The sequence below is a fragment of the Amblyomma mixtum genome, chromosome 10 (assembly GCF_055824585.1).
Source record: "Amblyomma mixtum isolate Tamu chromosome 10, ASM5582458v1, whole genome shotgun sequence".
NCBI classification, from domain to species: Eukaryota; Metazoa; Arthropoda; class Arachnida; order Ixodida; family Ixodidae; genus Amblyomma; species Amblyomma mixtum.
Window position 1 is genome coordinate 141984465 of NC_143021.1, and position 12089 is coordinate 141996553.

Below are 12089 nucleotides of genomic sequence, written 5' to 3' on the forward strand. Positions count from 1 at the left end.
ATTCTGAACCCTGCTGTCAGGGCATGTGAATGCTGCCATCTTGATCGGCATTTTCTTCTATAATGCAACTTAGACGAACCGACAAAACTATGTGAAATCTAAATATAATCAGAAGGACTCTAGGGTTACCCTTTCGGCTAACTTAGCTTTTATGAATGGCTTTATGAGTGCGAAGAAGAGGTCGAAAGCATAGGTTTGCCTAACAGTATGCACAGCCTTCATCTTCGTCGGCATGCAGTCCTGAAGTAGAGAAAAATTCTTTATTAGGGAGCGCAGGTGCATTTTCTCTACAATAGCAGTTTTCTCCGGAATAGCAAAAATGCACTGGAACGTGTCTTTTCAACCTTATATTTTTGCCGTATAGTCGGCCATTCATGACAAGCCGGTTTAGGTATCAGGTTTCTTAGTTGCATAAGTTTTTTTTTCCGCACTTCAAAAGTGCTTAACAATCCCAAAACAAATTGCTTTATTCTAGAAGCACGATTGGTTGCGTGCACGCATTATCTTGTCTACCGGGAAAGCTAACAGCGGCATATTAGCGGTAGGTCTTTTCACTTATCACGCGCGAGGCGAATTTTATATGTGCAGGTTATTTGAAGAATTTTTAATTTAGATACTTGTGTTTCATTTTTTACTATGGAGGACTAAAATGTTTTAAGAGAACTGCGACGGAAAAAAAAATGTGCCTATGATTCCGAATAGAAGACACCTACTCAGCATTCTCGTTTATTGCTTACAGCCGATGCATCGTTAACTGAAAATATTTCCCGGATTGAGCAGCAAACTGATCACTTTATCCTTACGTTGTCGCTACCTCCATACTGTCCTCGCGCTGAATATCTCATCGGCGCCGCCAGGTTATCGTAGTCGGTACAGCCACATTAGGCTCGGCTGTCTGGCTCCCAGCGTGCAGACGGGTCGTAGCCGCTAAAATTGTTTTGTAATATTTTCAGCCTTAACGCCTCTGCACTTTCCTGTACTATTAGCTCAGATATTGGCACAGAGAGAGCGGCATCTCGGGAATAGCACCTACTATTTCAATATTATTGCGTGGTCGTTAATTGAACCATGCCATAAGGCGTACTTTAAGCGACAGGCTGGGTTTTTTTTTCTTACTTGTACACAGCCTTCGACTGTCACTGTCTGTTTGGTATACTGTCCAAGCGACATAACTGAAATCCAGATCCGCACCTGAATGCATTCTAGTGCTCTTCGGATGAGCCCGGTGCTGAGCGACAGAATCTTGTCAGCTCTGAATTCAGCGTAGTCCAACAACAGCACAGCCGGTGTTTCGCCAAGCTCGTCTTCGGCTATCCGCTGCAGCTTGAACGGCAGCCCTCCTTCGGTATTATCCAACATATCGTCCACGCATTTCTTGGTGTAGACGCCCGACATTGTGCAAAGCCGGACAGAGAAGCGGCAGTGCCATTGAGAGAGGAAGAAGTGCATGCAGTATAAGAAGCCACGCCAGAAGAAAGGTCCCCCGACCGACTCATGTAAACAGGTTGTTTGGAGAAAGGGTGACAACGGCGGCGCGATAGCCTTGAATGCGGCGCACTGTCATCTGGGAGCGTATTAAAGAGCGAGTTAAACAGCAACTATGCAGGGGTCCGGACATTTTAAAGAAACAAGCCCATCGTGTAGATAAAGCATCGAAGATAACCTATGCAAACTACCAGAGCCATGCGCGCCCCGAAAAGATGTAAAAATTGAAGTCAAAGCCCGTTCGTTCTTTCCTTCCAGAAGCAAACATCCTCATCCTCTGCTCTGGCTCCCGAGCCTTCGGGTTGACGTCATACTGAAAACTTTCACGAAATAAATTCCATTGGTATATCGTTCTGACTGACGGGCGAAGGTTGGGCCTAGCCGGTTCTTCGGGTCGTCTGCTCGCTGCGCGCACGCTTTCCGCAGCGCCTTCCGTATTCGCACACGCCTGCAAGCCGCATAGAGGAAAAAAAACTGAAGAGGGAGCGTCCGGCGACAGCCTTGAAGCCAACTCATAAAAAGCAAAAATACAGTAAAATGAAGGAGTCGGTAAAGCGGAGAGAGTACGGGTCCATTTGTTGTGCCAGTCTTTTCAGCCGGGTACGCATGGCGGGGTCGGTTTCAGAGCGAAGGCGATCGCGAACTTTCGAATCCCAACGACAAACAAGAGTCCGTTGACAACTTTGAGCAACAGCGCGGGACAGACAGCACACAATGACAGACATGTCCGGCGCTGGCCTTCCATTGGCCCTTCCATTCCATTTCGTAGATCGAGGAGCGCAAACAGAGGCCGACAAAGGTAAAGATTGCACGAGGTGCTAGAAGCCGCAAAAAATAGCTAAAAAGATATCAAAAGTTCAGAGAGAAACTACGCACCTGTAGAGTTGTCAAAGGCCTGCCGCGAAAGAAAAAATGTTGCCAAGACGCCTCAGACAACACGGAAGGCACAGAGTGCAGAAAACTGTTTTTCAGGAAAGGAGTAACTGTCGCACAAATCTCGGTGGACACCCGTCATAATTGAGGGGGACTTTGGCTCTCTAAAGTGCTGCAAGGCGAAAGCGTTTCCTGGCGCACTGTTTGTTTGTATTTACTTTTTTATTTTTCATATTCTTTTTATTTTTGCTCCTATCTTGTGTTTATTGTTTTTTATTTATACTTTCATATCCTATTTTATTTGGCTTTTATTTTTGCTTATTTTCTTATTTTTATTTTCCTTTCCTTCATTTTATTCCTTTTATTTTATTTATGAAACCTCTGCATTCACTAGATGCGCCTTTATTCATGCTGCAACCTTGAGCCTTCGTGGCGGAGTGGTAGCGTCTCCTCTTCAAATGCCAAAGGCGCTGGTTCGATTCCCGCCTTCGGCGCAGTTTCTTTCTAAGCAGTGGCGCCGAAAGGCGGACAAATCTGCCGATGCGTCTGTCGACACGGCTGCCGACGCGTCTGTCGACATTCCTGCCGACGCGTCTTTCGACGTTCCTGCCGACGCGTCTGCTAACGACAGAATGAGGCATTAAAGGCTTTCGCCTTAAAAACGTGTTTGAGCACAGCGGAGCAAGGCCACAAAGGCACACGCACCTAGCAATGCACAATGACGATGCAGAAGCGGGGGACGAACAGAGGCCCGTAAAAGACAAGGGTCAAGCAGTTTTGTTGCATACCCAACCAGGAAGGAGAGGGAAAGTTTCTGTAGGGCCTCCTGCCTCTGCTAGGGTGTCCCCCAAACTACTCTTCTGCTACCTTCTAGAGCTTCAAGGGAAGCCCACCTTTCGGAGTATGAACCACGTGGTCGACGCATTTCTTGGTTTAAATTTGAAACATCGTGGGAATAGACTTACTCTCAGAGTCACTCCGTGCATGGGCGATCGCCGAACGTGCTCTGGGAACGCGTTGTCGTTTGGCTGCAAATGTAGCGATTGTGAGAGGCGAAAAACAGCGAGCAGATGACCAAGCACTCTGCTGTCGAGCGCCACTGCTCATCTCGCGTGACAGACAGGGCTACAAGGCAAACTGCAAAATTCAGTAACATGTGGTACGCCCTTAAAAACAACGAACCGCAAGCCGCAGTGTGGACTGCAGCATCATTGCGAGCTTTCTCCTTAGTGAAAGCCATGTTAACTCGTGCTTATTCAACGTGTAGTGGCACTGTATGTGAGGAAGGGTCACGATGTAATCGCTAGCGCGCTGGTTATGCTGACAAAAAAACTTGCACTGGTGGCGTTGGTCGCTTCGTGAGCGGATATGCTTTCGTTAATTATTGTGCGCTCCTATAAGACGCCTAGAAAGCTAGGAACTTTTTTAGCTACTACGGAGCCATATTCACAACACAAGTTTCGGATTAAAGCAAAAGATGTAATTCCACAAAATTTACGTCCATCATTCGCTTGAATGCATCTCCTCCTATTAAGACAGAGTAAACTCCTCAAATTTGTCTACAATTGCTTAGACGCTGCCTCCCTATTAGTGAATATTACGCAAATAATACGGGAAAACAGCAGTAACATTTTCTTATTTTTACAGAAATCATTAGGTCAAGAACACGTGGTGAATAAGCACACTGGCGACCATATGAAGCGGCGCTTAAACGAAATTCATTGCGAATAAACGCTTCATTAATCATGATGTGGTATCTTGTTATTTCATCATGCCACTGCCCAAAGCCATTAAAGAAAATATGCAGTCACTTTTATGATCAAATTTAGGAATAATAGATTCTATAAGCCGGTTTCAACGCTGAGCTGAGCTGGTTAAAAGAAGATAATCAGGTGACCACAGAGGACGCCCGGTCCGTTGAGAGTAATGTGAAATGGTTTCTTTATTTCAATTTGTCTTCAGGGTAAATGCTTTGGGAAGCACTGCATAATGAAATCACAAGTTCTATTAACAGAACAAAATTCTATGCTGCCTAAAACATTTTCTGGGAAGTCGGCAGGACCTCACAAAGCGTCATTTGGTTTAAAAGCACAGATTGCTAAAGGGATGCTGTGGATCAATTGCAGCTGCCCTCTATCAGTAGAGGTCCACCAATCTTCTAGATAGTGCAAAAAAAAAAATGTACGCAGGCTTCTCCATAGATGGAAATAGATGCAAATATATGCAATTTCGTGAGCAATAATGGAGTCTTCTGTTGTCGGGCAAACATGAGCATAACTAGAAACAGCACTAGAATCGATTTTTGCTCAGAAGAATTATTTTATAGATTTATCCTTGGTACACTTTTAAATTAACTGCAGTGTTATTTAAAAGACGTTAAGTAGTGCACCTATATAAATTTTAAATACAATTCCGCGCAGAATACATCAGCTTATATTAAGGACAATGGAAACTTATCACACAATGAGTGCAATTTGAACTGCTTGTGTTATTGCGACACCCCCCCCCCCCCCCCCCAAGTGTTTTCCCACTTATTTCATTTCCGTACTTTTTAATGTGTAATTTATATACAACTGCTTTGCCATATATATTCTGTTCTATTTGAATCACCTGACGCTAATTTCACGTCAAATTTGTTATTGTTATTTTTTGTTCTTTTGTTATGCTTTTCTATGCTTACATGCTTTTGTATGACTGTTTCACATCACTGTCTTCCCCCCCCCCTTATTTAATGTCCCAGACGGGATCTTTAAGGGTTCAATAAATGATGATGATGATGAAAAGAACTAATCGCTGAACAGAACAATCTACAGTTTGTATTGCTCGCAAACATGACCCAAAAACAAAAAATAAATAAATAATGCGACCAGCTGCGCCAAGCGGACCTTAAGAGAGCGGACACGTCACATAGAAGTAAAGCACGCATGTGGTTGAATAATATGAGGCCGCGGAGGTAGGCGTACATGCCAGATAGCAGAAAAGGCATTGCACCTGCAGCATTTCTAAAGTGAAATAGCATGAAAATCATCACCGCCAAAAAAAAAAACAAAATGCGACCACCTACCGTTACATACTTCCCATTGGCTGACAGGGTCATGACGTCACGTGATGCGTGACGTCATGACCCTGTTCAGGGGAGGCTCGTGGCGGGCGAAACGCCAGTCCGCAACGGCCATGTGCAGACGTTCCAGTGTCTTCGTTGGCATGCAACCAGAAACTGAGGCGCTGCGCGCTATAGAAAATCCTAGCAAATGGAGAGGGCTTTGCCTTCGACGCTTCGCCTGGTGCCGACCCGGAAGAATGGCTGGAACAGTTCGACCGTGTGGCTATCTTCAAGCAAGAACTGGGACGATGCCACGAAACTTAGGTACGTCTTCTTCGCCTTGGAGGGACCAGCAAGGATCTGGTTTGAGAATGAGGAAGCTAGCCTCACGAACTGGGAAACCTTCAAGGAGCAGCTTCTAAAGACCTTCACGAACGTCGTGCGAAAGGAGAGAGCCCAGCAGCTGCTACAGTCTCGCATACAACACCCAAACGAGACCGTTGCAGTGTACAATGAGGAAATGAAGCGTCTCTTCCGGCGTGCCGACGCAAACATGAAGGAAGAAGAAAAAGTAAAGCTGCTCATGGGAGGAGTTAAAGAGCAACTCTTTGCCGGCCTCTTCCGCAAACCACCAAAAACTGTCGCGGAATTCATAGAGGAGGCATCCACTATGGAAAAAACTCATGATGCCCGAGCCCGCCAGTATGACCGCCAGCAGCGCGTTTTCTCAGCAAATTGCCTGTACACCGCTAACAACGACAACCTGCGGGAGGTTATCCGTCAAGTTGTGCGAGAAGAGCTCCGGCGATTGCTGCCAACGGGAATGCATCCGAGGCTTTCATCGCTCACTGACGTCATCCGGGACGAGGTTCAACAGGCCTTGGGTGTGACGCCGACAACCACGCAGCCTCTGCAGCCCACAGCCGTGACTTACGCCGCAGCAGTGCGCCGTCCTGCACCTCGACGACAGGACCCAAGCCCCTATCGCCCTCAGCCAGCTGCGTTGGACCGCCGCCCTCTTGCCCCAACCCGCCCGTCCTACGAGCGTCGCACACAGCCGAGGACATGCGACGAGTGGAGAACTCCCAACCAGCTCCGCCCACTATGCTTCCACGGTGGCGAAGTCGGTCACGTCCTCCGGCACTGCCCATACAGAGGACTGGGCATCCGAGGCTTCTCTTACGACGCTCCACGACCCCGACCCGGCCAGCGACCAGCTCAAAAAGAGGATTTTTTGCGTCGGGAAGGATGCTCATCGCCGAGCTGCCTATCACGTTCCCCGTCGCCATCTTCACCGCGCTTTGTATCTCCTAGCCCAGGTTACGCGATGCGTGGACGCTCCCCCAGCCCCCGACGGTTAAACTGAATAAAGCAGTCTCTGGAGGTGAGGTTCCTTCTGAGCGCAAGAGCAAAGATCCTCTATCGACGAAAACGCAAGACCATGCCTCGACTACGACAACACCGACGACGACGACGACGACGCGGCCAGACTTTAACCTTATACCACCGCCCAGAGAAGTGACGTCTGAGTACGCCCACCGCAGACTCACTGCCCAACGAAGCCAAGATCGTACACCGAAGACAACGTGCAATACGAAAACGCGAACAAGTGACCTTGAAGTTATGGTCGACGGTCACGCGGTTAGTGCCTTGGTGGACACCGGACCTGACTACTCCGTCATGAGAAAAACACAGTCATTCAATGAGCAAATTGCAGCGCTCGCTAAAGCAATCTAAGGCGGAAATAACTAGGTTTCTCGAAATTTTGACCAGTAATGCTTTTCTTTCCCTCACTGTTCCAGAATTTGTTGCTTTGAATTTTTTAAGGCGAAAGCCTTTAGTGCCTTATACTGTCGTTAGCAGCCGTGTCGGCAGCTGTGTCTGCAGATGTGTCCGCGTTTCGATTACGTGTCTTATATGGGCATATCCCAGTCGTTACTTAATCGATACTTAATCGATGGCATTCGAAAGATATTAGAGCACGAATTAAGGAATTCTATGATAATTGCATGATAATTAATGACGAATTGAGTAATAATAGTTAATCAATTAGCCTAATAATCTTTCTAGTCAGACCACATAAATAAATAAAAGCGAGTAGTTGTGCGAGACGAGCATGCTGACCACTCCGCTATGCCAGCTCGATGGTTTGGAATGAACAAGGGCGCGTCCAGCTAATACGGCGTCTTCGTTCACTCCCATCTTCCTCACATCCCGTTACGGCGAGGTTCAGGTGTCCACCGAGATCTGCAAGACAGATACTTGAGCAGGGTGAGGTCACGGGCTAGTTGGTTATTCATAATAATTTTTTCAACAGCGCAAGCTACACAAGGACACAAGACGATGAAACACACACACGAGCGCTCGTGTGTGTGTTTCATCGTCTTGTGTCCTTGTGTAGTTTGCGCTGTTGAAAACATTATTATGAGACAGATACAATTCCTATGCTCAAAAACCATTTACCGACGACGAAGGCGTACAGCCGAACGGGCGATGGCGTTCTGTTGGCTCCCTGGAAGCGTTGCAAGACGCTGTCGCGTTCCACTCTCAGAGACGAAGTTTAACATTTTAACAACGCTTCAGTGACACAAGCAGCAACACAGCACTTAAGGATGTAGCCTCCCCGCACTTTGGGTCAGCAAACTGCCGCCTCGAATATTTTACTTGCCGCTGTTCGTTTGACTACCGGCGCTCAAACTTGTTGACTTCGCTTATATCAGAATGCCAATTAGCACACCTTTCTCAGCAGGACGCGACTGTATTGGTTGCGAAATACAGTACAGTCTTGTCGACTAGGACGTGTGATATGGTCTAAAAACCACCTGCGGTTCTTTAACGTGCACTGACATCGCACAGTACACGGGCCTCTGGTATTTCGCCTCAATCAATATTTGACCGCCACGGCCGGGATCGAACCCGCGTCTTCTGAGTCAGTAGCCGAGCTCCATAACCACTGTGCCACCGCGGCGGGTCTGTAGTGGGATATACTGTCTCTGCGTGGCGAAGATAAAATGACTAGTAAAAAAGCAGAAGTAGAAAAAAAATTGACGAACAAATAGAATACCAGAAATTCGCGGCCATAGACTTGGCACGCGATATCGTAAATCAGTGCTGCGTTGCCAGCAAGACCTTTCCATCGTATGAAGTGCTCTCACCAGGTCGTGGAATGCCGGGCTGGGACGCACGGAAGAATTGCTTTTCCTTTCATTATTGTGCATATATCTCCCTATTACAATGAGGTAAACGGTGTCAAGGTAATTTTTGAGGACAATCAAAAAGGGTGGGTGCTCTCTTCAGTTGTTTCAATCTACTAAAAGTTGAATTGTTCGCGGGGTCTCGACTTATCTACTTACCTGTAAATATTCGAAGCCCCGCCTGATCAAGCCGACATTAATGGCGAGCACTTTGTCGGGTGTGAAGCCTCCGTAGTCAAACAGGGTAACCATGCCCAACGTATGGGTCGTTGGATCCATAGCCAAGTGTTCCATGCACAGCATAATGGCCCGGTGAACATCGACGTATGAAGATTCATCGAGATTCCAAGAACCTGAGAAAACGGAGAAGATGCGACTGTTTCGAATGGAGTTAACGCGTCAATTCCTAGGTGTCAAATATTTCTGGTGTATTGAGATATTTTACTCTATTACCGGCACTTCGTTAAATTATTCGTGATTTTAGGAATCATTAAGCGCTTGGTGCACAGCTGGACCAACTGCTCGGGTACATGGCTCAGCTTATAAAATTTTATTTGAAAAATAAGTACGAATTGGAGGTTGCGAAAAAAAAAAGAGGTGGCCGCTCTCTAGACGTGGTGCCAGCATAAGCTTCTCGTGCACAGTTGCAATGACTCTGATTGTCTTTCGCCTCAGGTGTCTGAATACTTCCGCACCTGAATGGGTCAACTGCCTGTTTTTCGACCGTAAGAAAATAATTACTTGCTGTACCAGATCCAGTAATATAACAAACCTTTCTTTAGTAGGCATGAAGCGTGCGCTTTAGACTAGAACAATTTTTCAATGAATGTTACATCAAGCACTGAGCGTAATAACTAAAACAGCTGCAATCTTAAACACAGCCCAGTTTTTAACGGAGACACCAGAAATGGCATGTAAAAAAAGATGCATCTGTTAGCAGGCGTTCTCGCCATACTTTTCGAACGCAAAATGAACGTTCTTTTCGGAAACCTTCTGGAGGCCAGCACAACACTACATATAATTACACCTCGGGTATTTACGCAGCAAGAATACCTTTTACTACGCACCGCAATTACTGCGTATTATTTTTTACTAGCTTCAGAGTAGCTGCCGCAACTCAGGTGACACGTAGAGCTAAAGACTCGCGTGCTGTTTGATTAAACATTAAATGACATATTAGATAGCACTGTTGCATGAAAACCTTCTCGCCAGGTGCGCCAGTGGACCTGTATACGTATACATCCGCGCCATGCAGGAAATGTACTTTGGCTGCACATGTCACAAGATTGGCGTATCTTGTCTTAAACTTTCTGTTTACTGCAGAATTTCTTTTACTTTGACGTAAAAATACTAGCGCACTTGAAGGTCGCAGTATCAGACGGCAAGATCTCACCTTTTGTTTGGTTTCCAAGATTTTGGCACTATATCAGGTGGCCACTGTGTTGCCAAAGCTATCAATAAGTGGAAACCACTAAGCCTTCTACCTACATAAAAATGATCTGGATATATGCTCGAACAATTCTCTGCAATATGAAGGCAGGTTGCTTCGGAAACATTACCCACCGGGTTTGAACAGGAAGATGCGGCGTCCATGTACGTCCTTTTCTTGCAATACCATCATGAGTTTTCGCGTGACCGGAGACACTTTGGAGGGCAGAAAGTCCCGAAAGGCCGGACCGCTAGTGTTCCGGATCTTGTAGTAGTTCTTTGCGGTGCGTAGGGCTGCTTCAACGTTGTATTTCCGCACGTGTAGAAAGCGCAGAAGAAATTGCGCATCCTTCCGGGAATTGAGATCCTCCTCCTCTGCAGTAGACAGCGGGTTAAAATTTTCCAGGTGTGTTCTCAGTAAAACATCCGCTCTTCCATCCTAAACCTACAATCTGTAATTTTTTTTATGAAAGATTCCTCGCCTGAGCACTCCATGTGGTTTTCTGACCGCTTTTACAGACACAGACTGCGTGCAGACCAGTATGATGACTAGAAAGTTATTAGCATTCAAGTTTATCTGCGGCGAGAAGGTTGTGAAACAGTTCGCGTTTAGCTTCTTCAAAAAAAGGTCGCTACTTGGACATGAGTCGCTTGTGGCCAGACGCCACAAAGGGTAAAACTCTTCAGCCAGTCGGTCTTAAACGGTTAGTTCTATAACGTTCAGCGTCTTTCCAAGAAAGCTCTATATATTAATGGGTCCGGCAACGTTGCGGAACTTAGAAGAGATGAATGAACGTATTGAGTTCTACTTACTTCAGTCTTCCCTCGGTGGACCAAGGTTGATTATTTCTCTACTTAAAATCTCAGTCGGAATATAAACCTCACTGAATTTTAACAATGGCAGCAAATAACCGGTGAAGTGGCCAAGCTTCCCGCCAGTAGTTATTCTAGTGACAGCTTAAGTTGCTTGTGGGAGATAACGTTAAAAAAAACGAAATATAATATTACCCTGCCTCTGGCACTTTGTAAAGCCGCCTGTAAAACGGGTGCACTCTCGTTCACTCATTTTTAGGCAGTCGAATTTCTACCTCACCTGATAAAAGCTGCAAAAGTTTCGCGAGGGATTCCTTTCTCCGCTCTGGAGTCTCTCCAAGCTGATCTTCGGCGATCTGTTGGAGCCTAACAGGGAGGGCATCCTTGGACGTATCGAACATGTTGTCCGTTGACTTCTTTATGTACACACCAGCCATCTCAGATAGCTGTGCCAACGAAAGCAGCAGAGTCGACTTAGAAGGCACCGCACAGCCGAAGCGTCAAGCAACACTGCAAAGGAAGCAGACACTCTCAGCGGAGAAAGTGTCTGCGCGGCTCGGGGCACTCCTGATAGCCGTGTCACAGCTGTTTGGAAACCGTTTGCTGCGGCCGCCAAAGCCGGCGCCAGCCTTCAAAGCGATGCAGGCGCACACAAGCGCGCATGAGCTGTCTCTGGCTCCCTGAAAAATGGACACCGCTTTAACCTAACTGTGCTGCCTGTACATCGGTGGACACGCAGTCCTTGGCACAACGGTTAACGACGGGGATCACGTAACGCGTTGCCTTATGTCACGTCTCTTCATCGTCATTACAGAATTTTCTTGGAAACAAAAGGCAGTCGCCAGAAAATTCTGCAAAAGGTGTCATTTAAAAACGCTGTGTCCCTTCTGTGTCGTTGTTTGTTAGCGCCTGGATTTTTCATAATGAACTTAAAAACCCTGTATCGGCTGTACGACTTCAATAATTTTATTAGGAAACAGCCGAAAGGAAAACCTTTTTGACAGGGCCACTCACTGATCTTTTTTCTTTCATTCAGGTCCTACAATACTGTCCTGCAATACGGCCCTGCAATAACACCAACTGCCTTTTTAAACTAGTAACAATACTATCACTGCAATAATAATCCCTAACAGGTGGAGAGACAAAAGTATGTCGTAACAACCAATTTCCACGTTCTTTAGTGCGTCTGAAATATCGAAAGTTGAAACTGCAGCTGCTCTCTTGTACACGCCAAAAAGCGAACCTGCGTTTTG

At 46.4% G+C, this 12089-nt stretch overlaps 1 protein-coding gene across 1 annotated transcript; it reads right to left on the reverse strand.

Moving 5' to 3' along the window:
* Window positions 1–108: 108 nt before the first annotated feature.
* On the reverse strand, window positions 109–11341 carry LOC149327139 (retinaldehyde-binding protein 1-like). Its single transcript, XM_089564795.1, has 4 exons — window positions 11117–11341; window positions 10159–10398; window positions 8755–8948; window positions 109–240 (listed from the first exon to the last, which is right to left on the reverse strand). Exons 1-4 carry the CDS (start codon window positions 11271–11273, stop codon window positions 109–111), a joined length of 723 nt encoding a protein of 240 aa, XP_089420921.1. The 5' UTR covers window positions 11274–11341.
* Window positions 11342–12089: the final 748 nt, after the last annotated feature.

What these genes read in the sequence shown, in the direction of transcription:
- LOC149327139 (XM_089564795.1), bottom strand. Translation starts at nt 11,273, where the DNA reads ATGGCTGGTGTGTACATAAAGAAGTCAACGGACAACATGTTCGATACG. An exon ending in CATCTTCCTGTTCAAACCCG is followed by an intron (nt 8,949 to 10,158) that starts GTGGGTAATGTT and finishes CCGTTTTCTCAG; the next exon opens with GTTCTTGGAATCTCGATGAA. An exon ending in GGGGCTTCGAATATTTACAG is followed by an intron (nt 241 to 8,754) that starts GTAAGTAGATAA and finishes TCTCTACTTCAG; the next exon opens with GACTGCATGCCGACGAAGAT.